The sequence below is a fragment of the Myxine glutinosa genome, chromosome 2 (genome assembly GCF_964187855.1).
Source record: "Myxine glutinosa chromosome 2, kmMyxGlut1.1, whole genome shotgun sequence".
NCBI lineage: Eukaryota > Metazoa > Chordata > Myxini > Myxiniformes > Myxinidae > Myxine > Myxine glutinosa.
Window position 1 is genome coordinate 200,376,829 of NC_136262.1, and position 18,296 is coordinate 200,395,124.

The 18,296-nt window shown below is 42.9% G+C and overlaps 1 protein-coding gene across 2 annotated transcripts in view; it reads left to right on the top strand.

The window, feature by feature from the left end:
• Positions 1-18,296, top strand: part of LOC137413048 (histone-lysine N-methyltransferase NSD2-like) — a 56,970-nt gene that overhangs the window by 15,539 nt on the left and 23,135 nt on the right. Inside the window, exon 4 of one of the 2 annotated variants that reach the window (XM_068098433.2) lies at positions 13,757-13,894. The exons of the other annotated variant lie outside the window; for it this stretch is intronic. Within the exon in view, the coding sequence (XP_067954534.2) occupies positions 13,757-13,894 (138 nt within the window). The remainder of the gene's footprint in view (positions 1-13,756; positions 13,895-18,296) is intronic. 2 annotated transcript variants of the gene reach the window in all.

Below are 18,296 nucleotides of genomic sequence, written 5' to 3' on the forward strand. Positions count from 1 at the left end.
TGTCATGGAGTGGTGGCTTTACGAAATTACAGCATGAAACAGCGTGCTATTGCTCGGCAGTATGGCATCACTCAAGGTCAGGTGTCAAAGATCCTGAAACGAAATGCTCAGAGGGGTGTCCCTACTCCAATACTGAGGCCAGGACGTCCCCGCAGAACCACAAGGAGGGATGATCGCCAGCTGCATCGGTTAGTCCGCAATGGCCGTACCAAGTCAGCTAATCGGCTTAGGGCTGAGTGGCAGCAACTGACAAATATGCCTGTATCCAGAAGGCGAGTCAACCAACGACTGGTTCAAGCAAGCTATCGTGCCAGGCGTCCCCTGAGAAAGCCACGCCTGACCAGACAACACAGCCAGCGCCGATTGCAGTGGGCCAGAGAGCACGGTCAATGGCAGCCAGGACACTGGAATCACGTGACCTTCAGTGATGAGTCTAGATTTCTGGTCTATCGTCAAGATGGCCATGTCCGAGTGCGCAGACAAGTGCATGAAGCCTACAACAAAGATTGTATAGTGCCAAGAGTCCAAGCTGGAGGTGTTGGGGTGACCGTTTGGGCTGCTTTTCATGCAGGGGGCAAAACTGACCTGGTTGTTCTGAATGGAAACCTGAACCAGTTCAAGTACAGGGCCATTCTGGAAGAAACATTGCTTCCATTTGCTCGTGCAGCCTTTCGAGGAAACTTTGTCTTCCAAGATGACAATGCATGGACTCATCGTGCTCGCATGATCCAACACTTTCTTGCTGACCGTGGTGTAGAGCATATGGAGTGGCCTGCCATGTCCCCGGATATGAATCCGATAGAGAACTTGTGGGCAGAATTAACGCATCAAATCGACCACTTGGACCAGCAGCCGACCTTTGTGCGTGAATTGCAGCATGCTATTGTAACTGCATGGCAAGCGATTCCTGTCCAAATCTTGGCAAATCTCGTGAACAGCATGCCTCAACGTGTATGTGCTCTCCTGAATGCTCGTGGGGGTTACACGAAGTACTGAACTGTAATTTTACTGTCGGTAATCCCAGTCGTAATTTAACTTTTGTTTTTGTAAAAAAATTTTTTGCCTAATGTGCAAAATAAAGAGATACTTCTGGAAAACGCACAGAAGTTTAACACAGTACTGTCCATGAATTGAGTTCGATATCAGTTTACATCACTTTCAAGGACCAATTTATTTGTTTCGAAACGTCAAATGTGGTTTTTGTTTCTTTTAAAGGTCACATTAACAAAATCTAGAATAATTTCAACATAATTCCAATGAACTTTTGGTTCTAAGACATCTTGAAAAGTAAGTTCACCCCCACAAAAAAATATTCCATATTAAATGCCAAGTCTGTAGATTACAGAAGATCTTCGCTCAGTTCTGTAAGTAAAACCTAAGTCATGGATGTCTGGATTCCTCCAAATTTCTTTGTTTAATGTTATAAGCAGCATAATGCGACTATTTAAAAAGCTAATCATGTGTGTTTGTGGTTTATAATATTTTACAAGCCCAGCTACGCCGCTGTTAGACTTTTTTTTCTTGTTTTTTTGACACTGATCCACACATATTCCAAAATGGTGAAGTAGAATATATATTTTTAATTTTACAAAGTCATTTAAAATGAAACATAAATATCTAATTACCAAAAGGATTCATCCCCTGAGTCAATACTTCGCAGAAGCACCTTTGGCAGCGATTACAGCTTTGGGTCTCCTTGAGTATGTCTATCAACTTTGCACATTTGGTTTTTTTTCGAGTTTCTCCCATTCTTACTTGCAGATTTGCTCAATCTCTGTCAAATTGTATGGGGAGCGTCAGTGAACAGCAATCTTCAAGTCTTTCCACAGATTCTCAATGAGATTCAAATCTGGGCTTTGGCTGGCCCACTGAAGGACTTTCACATTCTTGTTCCTGAAGCCATTCTGGTGTTGCTTTGGCTCTATGCTTCGGGTCATTGTAACATAATTTTGAAGTAATTATTTACCATTGAGAGATGGAGCCAAAAGGATATATGTATAGCATGGTATTTCAAAAAGTTGTGGATGAGTTGGTTTTGTGATGAGAACAAGCCAATTCGATTTTGGTTAAGGTCCGGATGGAGATCCGGCCTATAAGTGGTTATACAAAACATAAACTGTTCAGCCTGGCCAATTTCTGCACTTTACTGAATGCCAATGTACGAGTAGTTATTATTGTAATTGTAAGTAGAAGCACATTGGAAGCTTTCTTCTTGGTTCTCATATAATGACGAAGTGAAATGCAACTGAACCTGGCTCTATGTTGTTCTGTGGGCACAAAAGGTCTAGCACCACAAAGCATTCTCTGGACATCTAAAATATTAAATTGCTCTTGTCTCAAGAGCAGAGTTTTAGGCGAGCATTATCGTCCTTTTAGTCATCACTTATAAAATGATTAAAATCGGATGATTTCCAAGTTTAACAGATAGAATTGTACATTTGTTGGGTAAGAAAAACTAGCTATATACCGTAAGTAATATGATAGTGTTTTTCTGGTTTCCTCTATCCTCGTTTGCCCCGTTTCCCACTGCCTGATAATCTTTGTAGGAAAAATTGACAGTCTCACGATACCTCATTGAAATTTACTTGCATTCATTTCGGCCCAGTCAAAAGTATACTTTGGTTTTGGTTGGCGATGGGATTGTTGTTATTGTTGTTGTTATTGTTATTTTTTCCTGTTCGTTATGGAATTTCTCCTTATTCTCTGGCCCACCCGTCTGATTAAATGCCATCCTATCACACTTGACTTCATCTTGTGATTTGTAACACGGCTTTTTTGGGTCGATTTGAGGGGTGTTTCTTTCTCATTGGTTGGAGAATATTTGTTGTACAAAGCATAAATTCCACTTGATTCGTTTATAAATGGGTGAAGAAAGGAGATGTGCAAAGTTCTATGTGTTTGGCAAATTGAATTTATGAATGGGATTGATGGTGAAGTCGCTAAAATTGCAAGGGTCAGTTATAAATTCTTTGTTAATTTTTAGCCGCGTCGCAGACGCTGCTCATAGAGTGCCCTCTGCTGTTGTTGTTGTTGTTGTTCTTCTTGTTCTTGCAGAGAAGACAAAACCTCAAAGCTCCACCCAATCTGGGAACCATAGCTCCACCCATTCTGGGAGAGCCTTCATATAAACAAATATCCACCATTTTATTAACTCGCATAGCTTTGAGGCCTGTTTTGTAGGCCCGTGGTGTCTTCCTCTCTCACACAGTTTTATTTCAAATCAAATTCGATATATCATTTCATTTTTCACAGTCGCTAACATAGTTTTAGACTCGGTTGAAAAAAAACGGGAAGAAAATCCAATGAAAGTTGCCCTTTATAGAACGAAATGAATTCTCAAAGGCCTGTAACTTCAAGTCCATTGAGATATATATTTTTTAAATCGCGGCATGGTCAGTCATACACCGCCCGAAATAAGAGACCGGAAAATGCCGAGATATATATATTTTGTTTAAATCGCGGCATGGTCAGTCATACATCGCCCGAAATAACAGACGGGAAAATGCAGAGATATATTAAAAATTCGTCCATTTGATGACAATCGTCACGATGAAATATTTAATTTATACGTCGTCACAATAATGTGGAGAGAGGAGCATAGCTTCGTTCACGTGTCGCCACACACGGGAAATTGCCGAGATATATTTCTTTTAAATCGCGGCATGGTCAGTCATACACCGCCTGAAATAACAGACGGGAAAATGCCGAGATATATTAAAAATTCGTCGCCACACACGGGAAATTGCCGAGATATATTTTCACTTTGCACAAAAATAACATCAAGTAATCGAATCAATAGGAATGTCCTGTGCCTATAACATCGACGTTTTAGGCACAGCTGCATCTAGGCATTGTGTAACATCGACGCGGCTTTTTTTTAATTAAAACTTTTTGTACTTGTTTTCTCAACACGTAGTCAAGGCTCGTAAAAGAGATAGAACACAGAACAGAACCAAACAAACATAGTGGAAAGGGGGAGAAACACACCAACATCAGGGTAGAGGGACATGAAGGAAGAATTAATGAGAGCGAGGGGGGTTGTTGCTATCCGGTGCAGGGAGTGAACAACCTTGATACAAACTCAAACACAATAAGGAGACTTAAAGAAGAGAAAGGGAAGATTGAGGATGAAACAGCAATGAAACAAAAAAGCGGAAAGGTGGGTGTCGGAAAAGGAGAGAAAACACTAATTTGGAAAGGAAAGGAAGTGGTTGGCTTGGAAAGGGTTAATGAGGCAGAAAAGATCATGATAATCAATAGGGGGTGACCTGAGGAGGAGGTGAATAGTGCTCTTCTTGAAGCCCTGGAGGGATGATGATGATGATTCTTCCCTGGAGGGAAGAATGGTATTGAACAGACTGGAGGTTTGTTCTACAGACTAGAGCAATAGGTAAACAAATGCAGTGAGCCTGAATTTTAGGAATTTCACCAGAGGTGGGTTACCGATAGACCTTATGGTCCCTGGAGAAACCTCAGGAGGGATGGGGTGGTTGCTATCTGAGGACATCTGACCTCGAGCACTTCATTTGATAGCATTTGTAAAAAAAAAACAATTGAATGGTAACTTTTCCCTTGCATCAAAACACCTGTAAATTTCTTTCCACTCTTTCTACTTAAGATGAGCGAAGGCCTGAAATGGGTGTGCATAAATTGTGTTTGTGTATTGTTTTGGTGTCTGGATATTTATTATTATTATAGTCCTCCCTTCTCCCTACCCCCTTTATTGTCCCCCTATGGACTATGGTTTTCCCCTCCGTCCGTGTGTCCATCCTTCCGTCCGTCCGCGTGGGCTTGCGTACGTGCGTGCGTGCGTAAGCGAAGGACCGCATTCGAATTTGGTGTGTGGGTGCAACCCACGTCAAAATCCAAGATGGCCGCCGCCATGTATGTCTGATGCCATGTATGTCTGAAAATTGTGAGCGGAATATCTTGAAAAATAAGCGAAGTACCAACTTCTAATCTGGTGTGTGGGTGTATCTAGGCATAAGGAAGAACGCTATTGAAAATTGGGTCGCCACGTCAAAATTCAAGATGGCCGCCGCCATGTATGTCTGAACCTTGTGAGCTGAATATCTTGAAAAATAAGCGAAGTACCAACTTCTAATCTGGTGTGTGGGTGTATCTAGGCATAAGGAAGAACGCTATTGAAAATTGGGTCGCCACGTCAAAATCCAAGATGGCCACCGCCATGTATGTCTGAACCTTGTGAGCTGAATATCTTGAAAAATAAGCGAAGTACCAACTTCTAATCTGGTGTGTGGGTGTATCTAGGCACACGGAAGAACGCTATTGAAAATTGGGTCGCCACGTCAAAATACAAGATGGCCGCCACCATATATATGTCTGAACCTTGTGAGCGAAATATCTTGAAAAATAAGCGAAGTACCAACTTCTAATCTGGTGTGTGGGTGTATCTAGGCATAAGGAAGAACCCTATTGAAAATTGGGTCGCCACGTCAAAATCCAAGATGGCCGCCGCCATGTATGTCTGAACCTTGTGAGCGGAATATCTTGAAAAATAAGCGAAGTACCAACTTCTAATTTGGTGTGTGGGTGTATCTACGCATAAGGAAGAACGCTATTGAAAATTGTAGCCACGTCAAAATCCAAGATGGCCACCCCCATGTATGTCTGAACCTTGTGAGCGAAATATCATATCATGGCATGTTTTCTGCGTCTTCCACTTTGTCAACTCACATCACTTCCCCGACGGGGGACCGAGGCGTAACGCTTGTAATTTTTTTTACTTTCCATTTTCTATAGTGTCTGCCTTTAGTGTTCTGCTGGAAGGACAGTGTGGGGTGCTTCCAAAGCAGTCTGATGGCAAGGATTATCCTGGGTGCTTTCTTTCTCTTTGCACTTCGCAGTAATAATTACACTTTTTTTTTTCTTCTTTTTTTTGTGTACAGAGTCGAGGCTCGTGAAAGAGCTAACATTTATCAAACAAACAAGCAAACAAAGTATATAAAAAGGGGAGCGGTCGACAAGATGGGGAGAGAAGGGGAGGAAGCACACAAACACAACATTTGAGAGCAGGGACATTGGGAGATGTTTTTGGAGGGAGAGGGCCTGGGGGGAGGCAGGATAGGTATCAAACGCAAGGACACCAAGGACTTCCAGGAAAGAAGTCAAAAGTCACCTCAAAAAAGTGGATTTGGGGTGAAATTAGCGGGGGTAAAAAAGATCAAGGTTTTGGATTGGGGAAGATAAGAGATGGTGGTGAACAGCCGTTTTAAAGACCTGGAGGGAGGAGTGGGATTGAAGAGAGTGAGGGAGTTTGTTCTAGAGGCGGGAGAAAAGAGGAATGAAGGAGTGAAGGTGAGCAGAGAGTCTTGATTTTGGCAGTTTAACCATAAGAGGGTTGCAGGCAGATCTTGTGCGACCTGCAGGAATATTTGGGGGACAGAGCCCAGAGAGAGCTGGGGGAGCAAGGCCGGAGAGGAGTCGGTAGAAGAGGGAAAGACCACCAACCTGCCTGCGGTGATTAAGTGAAAGGCCCTCGGAGATAGCGTCATCGCGGGAGATTCCAATGATTCTGAACGCTTTGGTTTCAACAGCGTGAAGACGAGCTAGGTGTGAGGCAGGAGCACCAGCCCAGAGGGGAGAGCAGTACTCCATTGAGCTGCGGATGAAAGCCTTGTATATGGTGAGGAGCTCAGGTGTGCCAAGGAAGGACTTCGCACGACGGAGGATGCCCAGTCGGCGACTGGCTTTGGAGGCCAGCTTGGAAATGTGGTTTTCCCAGGAAAGATCATGGCAGATAGTGAGACCCAAAAGTTTGAGTGACAGAACTTCTTGGAGAGGATTATTCAGAAAGTAGATGAGAGGGTTGTCCAGTCGGTCTTTTCGGAGAGACATCGTAAGAGTGAGATTTGTCCAGATTGAAAGACATGTTCCACTTGTTTGCCCAGTCTGTGATTTTGTCCAGGTCTGCAGAGAGTGAGGAGGCTGCAGACTGCCGATCTGAGGGATGAGGAATGGAGCGGCAGAGAGTGGAGTCATCAGCAAAGAGATAGAGAGGATTTTCAAGAGAGTCAGAGAGATCATTGATGAAGACCAGAAAAAGCACAGGGCCCAGAACACTGCCTTGGGGAACTCCAGCCTGTACAGGAAGAGGAGATGAGAGAAACCCATTCAGGGCCACACGTTGACGATGACTAGAGAGGAAGTCCGCCAGCCATGCGTGGAGATTTCCATGGATACCAAAGGAGGAGAGTTTGGTGAGCAGAGCGGGGTGCCAGACCGTATCGAAGGCACGTGATATGTCGAGGGAGACAGCTCTAATTTCCTGTTTGGCATTGAGGACCTCCATCCATTGTTGAGACAGCAGAAGCAGCATGCCCAGAGTAGAGTGACCTGGTCTGAAACCAAATTGATGATCAGAGATCAAGCCATTGGAGAAGAGGAAAGATTTCATATCCGAAGCAATGATGGATTCCATGACTTTGCTGATAATTGGGAGAAGGTTGATTGGTCTGTAGTTGCTAGGATCTGTTTTTGCACCTTTTTTGTGCAAAGCGGTGATGTTGGCTGATTTCCAAGCAGATGGCAGTTGACCTTGAGCAAAAGAGAGGGTGAAGAGAACAGAGAGAGGGAGTGAAAGAGCGGAAGAACAGGATTTTAGGACCCGTGGGCTGATGCCGTCAGGTCCAGTTGCAGAATCAGAATCAGAGTCGAGGGTTGACAGAAACTTTTCCACCTTGTCAGGAGGAAAGGACACGGAGTCCAGGAGCAGCTGGGTACGACTGGGTATGGTGGGTACAGAGAGGGATGGGTTTGGGACACAAGATTTAGAGGCAAACACAGAGTTGAGGCATTCAGCTTTTTCACGTGCGGAGTCAGCTGTGTAGTCGTTTGAGGTAAGGGAGGGGATGGAGGGGGAACAAACACCAGAAACAGATTTGACCAGACGCCACCTGATAGCAAGAAAGGCAATTCGGCCTTCTGCACACCCAATGTTTGAAATAACATTTTATTTCATTATACGAATTATACGAATAGCCCTGGTGTTGGGCTAGTGGCTAGGGTGTCAGCTTAGGATCCTAGGATCCTGGGTTCGAATCCCGGTCGATCGCTGAATTAACGCCAGGGGGGTTGACTCAGCCTGTCATCCTTCCGAGGTCGGCTAATTGAGGACCAGTTCACTGGTAATTCCCTGTTTGTCGTTAAAGGCGGCAAAAAGGGTTGGCGTCAGGAAGAGCATCCGGCCGTAAAACATTGCTTCAAAAAGGGGACCGAAAAACAACAACAACCACGGTTCCCGAAAAAGGCCAACCCCCGCTTGCGGGGAAAAATGGCCTCTAAAGGTGGTTTTTTTTTTATACGAATTCCCTTTCATCGTTAAGTTGCCCAATGTTTTCGCCTGCAATTAGAATTTTTTTTTTTCTTTGCTGCCTCGATGATTGTGTACAACAACTACAAACTGTATTTTTGGCACTTACGTAAGAAGTCACTCCATGTCAATTCACACAATATACAGGTACCTTCCATATGACACCTCTCAGATTTGCCTGGAAAATTTTCTAAACATACTTCATCATGTCAAACAAAGGAATCCCAAGTTTCAGCTCGATATCTCCAACGGTTTTCGGGTTATATCCCCTCAAATTATGGGTGCTGCTCTCTTTTTCACACTCGTGAATTGTGCATTTGTTTTATTAGCGTGTTTGAAGACCCATATATACTGTTCTTATATAAATACAAAGCTGAAAATTGATATCTAAGCTAAATCTGGCCCAGGCTTTCAGATGCCACAGCCAGAAATTGCTTATATCTTCTATTCTGGAGGTTATGGACCCTCAAAATTCTTATTTTGATTTGGTGTTTAATTGCTTTTTGACATTTTGTGGGTCCATAATATTGACCTTTTTGAGGTGTTTTGATTACAAATGGTTTTCCTAAATATTTGGGAACTGGACTGTGTACGAAAAAAGTTTTAGGGTGAACTGAGCTTTAATGGGGGGTATGTTGTGGTCCTAAACATCATTACAGGACAAAACCACCCTTACGGACCCCTAACCCCCACCCCCCACCAAAATTCAAGCGACTGGTTGACCTCATGGGCACGTATTTAGGGGTACTGAGCTTTTCACCATATAAACCAGCATACTTCATCATCCGTTTAAAGCAATACAAACGTTGATTATCCACCTCCTTGTGTATGAACATTGTATGAATATTGGCTAACCCCCGCTCTAGCAGGGAAAATGGCCTTTAAAATGCATGTTGTGTGTGTTGTGTCGTGTATGAACATAATTTTTCAAAAATGGTACTTTTGTCCCGATTCTACCAAAATTTTCAAAGTCCAGGGAACTGGGTCAAGTATGATGAGATGATTATTAGTCAATCAGGATGTACAACAACATTCATCATAGCTTCAGATTTATGAACATGATGAAAATAAACTGATAAAGGAGTAATATCTTCCATAATTCTTTGGAAAAGCCATTTTAACCCTTTGTAATACATAAATATCTATCTATATATACATACATACATACACACACACAAGGTACAGTAATCATTATTCACCGAAGACATTTGAACACATGTATCATGGGCTGAAGTTGATGAAGAGGATGCATTTTATTTTATAAAAGTATGAATGCCATCCATAATGAAAGAAAATAGGCTATTTTCTTGCCATTAACCCTTTGTCCACTGTTAGTAAAATAGGTGACTACTGAAACATGGTACATGTACTGGTAACATAATGGGAAGTGTCAGAAAGACAGGGTCAGCCAAGATGGTCACTGGAACTCGATCTCATCACAGTTTTATTCCAATTTCAAACCAAAAGTTGGAGATGAGGATTTTGCAGGATCTATTTAATGTACTATCAGTTGGTGAACCCCATCATATTTGTGAGTGCAATGCTGGTCTAACTCTAGACTCGAGTGTCTTCAAGCCAGCCCAGTACATTGCTTGTGTTTATGATGATGAATGGCATGTCAAACAACATTGTCGAGCACTCTGACGAACATGGGGATGTATTTGTGAAATTCATGACACGTGTGCAGTGTGCACACCACCCTGTCCTGGCCTGCATAAAATCGACAGATTCCATGTTGGGTGCCATTTCAACATATAAGTTGTTGCATTTGTGCCCCAGAGAGTCATGGGCTTAGTGCCCACCAATACAGACCAGCTTCAACTGATGAGGACAGAATTAAAGTGCTCCTGCTTAAATTTCTTTGTTCACGAGTCAGGATTCATATTGACATGGCAGTTTTTTCCCATTTTGTCATCAATATTGGGTACACGGACTGTAACCAATTTTGGGTCTGTGTCAGCTGTTTTTTTGTCAGCTGTGTTTTTCATCAGCTGTGAGCTGTGTTTTTCTGTGTCAACACATCAGCTGTGTTTTTCTGAAATAGTGTGAAAATGTGCATGTATTTTATAAATCTTGAAACATTGCTTGAAATTTTGATATTTTCCATGCAGCTCTTTTTTTGTACAATACTTCATTTCATTGATATTTTGATGGGTGATCATCCAAAAAAGCACAAATTCCATATGGGGCTTCCCACCGTCATTTTATTTGTGCTGGTAGTTTGATTGCAGTAGTCACAAACAGAACAAAGGGTTTAATGGTCTGTTTTTATTTAGTTGTGGATGGCATTCATACATTTATCAAATCATCTGCATCCTGTGCATCAACCTTTGCCCATGGTATGTGTGTTGAAGTATTGTTTAAATAATGATTACTATACCACGTCGTATATATATAGTCGGACCCCACTATTTGCGGTTCCGCTATTCACGGGTTCTGCGTATTCGCGGGTGATAAAATGCGACCTGTTTCTCTATTCGCGGAAAAGTGTCCCTCAAATTTGCGGGGTGTTTTTCTATTCATGGCCGTGTTCCGCGAAATTGCCCAAAAAAAATCTTATTTGCGGCCGTGTTGCGTGAATTTGCAGGGTTTTTTTCCCCCTATTCGCGGCCGTGTTCAACGAATTCGCAGTTTCCCCCCCCCCGCCCCCCTATTTGCGGCCGTGTTCCGTGAAATTTCCCCCCCCCCCCCCCTATTTGTGGCCATGTTGAAATTTGTGGCCAATTTGCGGTTTTTCAGGAGCAAAATTTTTTTCCCACAACTCGTTAGCTTTACATACTGTATTTAGAAAACCTTTGTGGATTTGTGGGATTTGCCTAGCCATTTGTGGATTTTGCCTCTCTATTCGCGGTTTGGTCCTCTCTATTCGCGGATTTCCGTGACTCGGGAACCTATCCCCCCTTTTTCCATTGAAACAATGCCCCGCTATTCGCGGGTTTTGCTATTCACGGATTTTCCAGGAATATATCCCCCGCGAATTGTGGGATCCAAGGGTACCTTTTGTAAAGGGTTAAATAGCTTTTCCCCGAGAATTATGGAAGGTGTATGGGTGAGGTATTACTCCTTTATGACTTTGTTTTCACCATGTGCATCAATCTGAAGCTATGATGAATGTTGTTGTACATCCTGATGGACTAATAATGATATATTATCATACTTGACCTAGTTTCTGGACTTTGAAAATTTTGGTAGCATATGGACAAAAAGTACCCTTTTTGAAAAATTCTGTTCATGCACAATGAGGTGGATAATCGACGTTTTTGTCCCCCGTCGCACCGCGGAGCGAAAGGGGGACTATGGTTTTCCCCTCCCTCCGTGCGTGCGTGCGTGCGTAAGCGAAGGACCGAATTCTCATTTGGTGTGTGGGGTGCAACCCACGTCAAAATCCAGGATGGCCGCCACCGTGTATGTCTGACGCCATGTATGTCTGAACCTTGTGAGCAGAATATCTTGAAAAATAAGCGAAGTACCAACTTCTAATCTGGTGTGTGGGTGTATCTAGGCATAAGGAAGAACGCTATTGATGGCCGCCTTGCGTCTTCCACTTTGTCAACTCGCATCACTTCACCGACGGGGGACCTAGGCTTAACGCTTGTTTTATTTTTTGTACACAAGATCGAGGCTCGTGAAAGAGCTAACATTAATCACAGAAAAAGTCAAACCGACACATAAAACACAAAATAAGGGGAGCGGTAGACAAGATGGTGGGAGAGGGGAAAGGACACAAACACAACATTTGAGAGCAGGGACATCGAGAGAAATGTGGGAGGGAGAGGGCTTGGGGGGAGTGGGGAGAGGTATAAAACATATGGACACTGCAAGGACTTCCAGGAAAGAAGTTGGAATTTCAAAAAGGTGTATCTGGGGTGAAATAGCGTGGGGAAAAAAGATCAAGGTTTTGGATGGGGGAAGATAAGAGATGGTGGTGAACAGCTGTTTTAAAGACTTGGAGGGAGGAGTGGGATTGAAGGGAGTGGGGGAGTTTGTTCCAGAGGTGGGAGAAAAGGGGAATGAAAGAGTGAAGGTGAGCAGAGAGCATAGATTTTGGCAGTTTAACCATAAGAGGGTTGCTGGCAGATCTTGTGCGACCTGTAGGAATATTTGGGGGACAGAGCACAGAGAGAGCTGGGGGAGCAAGGCCGGAGAGGAGTCGGTAGAAGACAGAAAGACCACCTTCCTGCCTACGGTGAGTAAGTGAAAGGCCCTCGGAGTTAGCTTCATCGCAGGAGATTCCAATGATTCTGAAAGCTTTGGTTTCAACAGCGTGAAGCCGAGCTAGGTGTGAAACAGGAGCACCGGCCCAGAGGGGGGAATAGTATTAAGTAGTACAGTATTAACTTCCAAAGGAGAAGAGATTTCCAAACTAGAATCTGAAAGCCTGGGACAGAGTTTGCTCAGAAACCAATTTTCAGCTTTGTATTTCTATTAGAACACAAATATGTGTGTTCAAAAACGCTAATAAAACATGCGCAATTCACGAGTGTGAAAAAGGCGTGGCGCCCATATTTTGAGAGGCTATAACTCGAAAACCATTGAAGATATTGAGGTGACACTTGGGATTCCTTTGTTAACTCAACTGGACTATGTCCAGCTGAGTTTTTGTCGACATCCAGTGTCCGTCGTCCGTCTGTCTGTCGTCTAAACAATTCGACGTCTACGCACTAAAAGTCACAAATATTGAATAAATTTGATGAAACTTGTTGTGCAGCATCTTTAAGACATAAACTAGTTTTGGATTGCATTTGGGCGTTGCACGCCCAAAAAAAGGCGCGGCAGAGCGGCCATATTGAAAAATCAATTTTTGTCATATATTTTTTAGCACATATAAACTATATAGTTTGTGGTTCTATTATGCATATTCTAACCATATTGATATAGACCAGTTGAGTTCAGGTTCCCTGGAACCTCTAGTTTGGCATGAAGAGGTATTTTTAGAAAAAAATTCCAGGCAAATCCGAGAGGTGTCATATGGGAGGTTGTGCGAATTGAAATGGAATGGCCCAGAAGCTCATCGCCTTGACATGTAGCGTATGCTATCAATCATACTAGGACTTGATCTGCCTGTCCTCTATGCAGTTATGCAAGCAATCTCGAACGTTTCTATGCTTTTCCATATGCCTTCTCTGCTATTGTTTTTTTTCCACCTTTATAATTATACGTATTTATTCTTGAGTACAACAAGAGGGCAATTACCTGTGCTGTGTGATGTGATTTCTGTATTTCGTCTTTTATTTCCTGCCTGTCCCCCCTCAACACCCCCACACCATCCAGCCTTTCCGATGATTTGAGTCGTAGGTCCATTGTTTTTGTCCTTTTGCATCAGTCTGTGCCTTTGGTTTTGAAACTCGATGCCAGCTCCAGAAATCATGGGTAACTGAGCCACCTATCCCTGTCTTTCTCTCTTTTCTGTCCATGCCTGTCTAGGCTGTCTGCTGCAGACTCGGGCACTCTTTGCGTTCAGTGGTCACTACCTTATGAACGAAAGCAAACACGCCCACGTGGCATGCAAGTTACCCATGATTCCTGTAGTCCCCGTGGCAGCAGCAAAGGCCGGTGGGAAAGGTAAACCTCACAGTTAACCTTTCTCCTTTTTAATTTTTCAATTTTTTACTCACCCATACATCTTTATATTTCTCCTTGTGTTTTTCTACCTACCTACTTCTCAGGAGGTCATATATATTAAATGGCAACATAAATTAATCTCCCCCCCACCCACCCTCTTCTTTTCCTCATTTTCCACCACCTCTCCCCAATTTTCTACATGCATATGTAGATTGGTTATGAATGAATCGCATCTCCTTTCCAAATATTTTTAAACCTTCAAAGTTAATATGGAAACAGGTGTTGGCAGAGCCTACGATTTGGGGGTACTTTCAAGTAAGCAGAAAATCTATTCTGAATTAGATTTACTCGTGAAAAACCCGTCCTTCTGGATGTGACAGTTCCCGCAGGATTATGGACGGAACCTTCCCCTCAGAATTACGGCCGGGACCATTCCGTCTCCCCTCGGGATTACGGACGGGACAGTTCCGTCTCCCCTCGGGATTAAGGACGGGACCGTCCCGTCTCCCCTCGGGATTACGGACGGGACAGTTCCGTCTCCCCTTGGGATTACGGACGGGACAGTTCCACCCCACCCCCTCCCTTCTGATTACAGACGGGACAGTTCCGTCCCCCCTCGGGATTACGGGCGGGACAGTTCCGCCCCCCCCCTCAGGATTACAGACGGGACCGTTCCGTTCCGTCTCCTCTCGGGATTACGGACGGGACAGTTCCACCCCACCCCACCCCACCCCCTCCCTTCTGATTACAGACGGGACAGTTCCGTCCCCCCTCGGGATTACGGGCGGGACAGTTCCGCCCCCCCTCAGGATTACAGACGGGACAGTTCCGCTCCCCTAATTTATTTATTTTACATGATCTGAGGCTCTTAGTGTAGCTGCCACACACATGCCTTATTTAGCTCGGTGTCACCATTACATCAATGCTACCTAAAGTTAATACTTTTGACAACCTGGATAACTCGGGGTATGCAAACAAGGGATTTGTTCATTGATGCAATTCTTGCAGTAGTTCTTCTGGTTTTGATGACTGCATTTAAAACCTCATGCACTTGGCACGGCAGCTAAACTCTGCATAACAATGTTTCTATATACACTACTCACAATAAGTTAGGGATATTGTGGAGGTGTGTTTATTTTTTTTCATAGGGGTTAGGGTTGGAGTATTGAAATCAAGAATGCTGTGTTTTTTCACACTCATTAATAACCATAGAATTAGGACCAACAACTTTTTTCAACATAATTAATACATAAAATCTCAACCACACCGAAGAACCTGCCAATATCCCTAACTTATTGTGAGTAGTGTACATTATGTCATCATTGCATGTACTGAGCGTGATCTATTCATTCATTTGGCATTGATGCACACATTTGGCTGACTGACATTAATCTTGTGATGTGCTTTGGGTTTTTCAATGCATAGTTGCGTTATTCAAATGACTGGATAAGTTTAGACTTGGGTAACAGTTTTTTTTGCCCAAAGTTGAGTTGACTGCAAATGTCCTCAAAATTTAATGAAAGTATTTTTCACTGAAATGTTGGAACGTATCAAGAGAGCTGGATTGATCCCCAAAGGCCATGCAAACCTTGCTTGCTTCTATTGTGAGATCACGCGAAAGGCTCGAAATTTATTTTAAACCTACATTTCCCACCATGTTAACTGTCTTTGTGATTTGCGTTTAACTTTTAACATGAAGGCCAAACAAATGGTTAAAGATGGAATGCATCCCAAAGTGACTGACTGGAAGTCACTGATGTCATTTACGGCATGCTTGCCTTGGCTTGGAGCTGACTTGCCCTATGGGGATGCTCAATGTAAACCTTGCATCCTTCGAAGGACATATTTATAATGCCGATTCCATATAAGAAATAGCAGGCCTTGTGATGCCATCACTCTAGCTGTGTAGCAACATTCTTTGTATGGTTTCACCACCACCTATCTTTAGCATCGTTCCTGGTTTTTAACTCTTGCAGCAATGAGTCTTGATCAGTGCCTAGCTTCTGGCAGGAAATCCCACAAGGTGCTGTGAATATATATCGCAAGTTCAGGTTTCTTTAGGAAGAGAGACTAGTTGATTACAGTAAAACAAAGATGTTGATGGATTAGTTGATTACATACATTCAGCCTGGCGATTTTATGCGCTCTACCGAGTGCTGTTGTAGTTTATTCATTAAATAGTTTGTATGCAGCAATGACTCATTCGTGCTTTGGGTCATCAGCAGAGTTGCTCCTGAATTGTGTACCACTGGCGTTTCCCTGGAATTAAAATTGGTTAAAGTGACTTCATTAAAGATTTGTTTGAGTTGAAAGGAAACCTCCAGTTCTCTGGTCGGTTTGCTTCTCTTGGTCTGCCCAAGAGATTTGCTTCCAAAAACTGGAGTAATCATTCCAGATTAGTTTATACTTTGGTGTGTGTATGTATGTGTGTATATATATATATATATATATATATATATATATATATATATATCACGTGTGTGTGTGTGTGTGCGTGTATACACACACACACACACACACACACACACACACACACACACACACACACACACACACACACACAGTCACGTGAAAAAGTAAGTACACCCCATGTAAAGTTTTGACTTTTTCAACATATTTCAACATACAGCTATTTGATCTTCATTTCAACAATATTGATAGATAAAGGTTATATAATATAACAAATATCATGAAACATTTCCATTTTGTATTGCATTGTATAATTTAAATAAACATAAATGCAAATTTCGCATGTGGAAAAAGTAAGTACTCGGTATTGAGTATATATATATATATATATGTGTGTGTGTATATACAGTCATGCATCGCTTTATGTCCGTCCGAACAACGTCCAATCGCTTATACGTCCGTGGCCCATAAAAATAATAAGAAAATAATGGGGATAAAAAAACCCGTTCAGACAACGGGACGTAGCGGACGTAAGTGGCCTTAGAGCGGGCGTGCTCACACATGCATCACGTGTTCTTAAACAAAATAGATTGTGCTGCCAGGCGTATGATGATACAGTACAGTAACTATAAATCCATAATATGTTTTGATAGATAAAAGAAATGCTTATGTTACTGGTTTATATTTTTTGGCTATTGTAGTGTACTGTACTGTACTGTACTTTTAATTTGATTTCCTTACTTACAAAATAAAAAGTTTATAAACTATAACATTGTAGATGCTTGGTTTTGCCTCGTCGGTAGCACCGCAGCATCATCAGCATCCAGTCTCGATTACCTCCGCGTTTCATTGTCTTTTCATTTGATTTTATTCAAATCAATCCACCCTAAAGTTAACCATGGGTCCCAAACGCAGCGCAACCAGCCCTAGTGGTAGCAGCAGCAAGCAACAACGCAAGAGCATTGATTTGGAGGAGAAGCAGAAAATAATAAGACAGCGTGAGGGCGGCAAATCTGTGAATGCTATCGCACATGATTTCGGCATGTCGCACTTTACGATCACGACGATAATCTATCTATAATTCCAGTAATCTCTGTGTGTGTGTTTGTCTGTGTGTATGTCTGTGTGTGTGTCTGTGACCGCTGTTTCTCGACAACCACGGGTCCGATATACTTTAAACTTGCCAGGTATATTGCTGGGGACCCGAGGATGTGCCTTTTCAAGGTTTCATATTAATCGGAGAAGTAGTTACTGAGCTATGTCCAAAAAACGATTCAACCAATCAGAGAGCAGCGAGTTATCACGTGTGCCGAACGTGCCGAACAGACTCTGCCTCGGACGGCACATTTGAGAGCGTATTCATTTATTTCACGTTGGCAAACTATGTTGCCGCTATGTTGGCGTTAAACTATGTTTTAAAACTAATTAAAACTAATTTGCGATTCTTTCGCTTTCCTGCGCGTTTGTGCACGCTATGGCGATTTCTTTACCAAACTCCGCAAGCCGTTCGCTTTGGACTAAACCATTTCATGTAAATAGAGGGAGGGGGGGGGGGGGATTGTCACCGTACTCGCAAGCCGTTCGCTTTGGACCAAACCATTTCATGTAAATAGAGGGGGGGGATTGTCACCGTACTCGCAAGCCGTTCGCTTTGGACCAAACCATTTCATGTAAATAGAGGGGGGGGATTGTCACCGTACTCGCAAGCCGTTCGCTTTGGCTTTGCGAATGGACCAAACCATTTCATGTAAATAGAGGGGGGGGATATAATTTTAGATATATATATAGTACGGGCATGCCCTAGTGAAAAACAAAGAAGATTCTTCAAGCGGTAAAAGGATCGGCTTCAATGAAGGCAACAAGATTGACCAAGTTTTGAGAGGGGCCGATATTGATTATGGAACAGATGCTGATGACACTGCAATATTCCACATACACGTAAGTATGAATACATAGTTAACAATGTGATGTTCGGACAACGTCCAATTCGGAC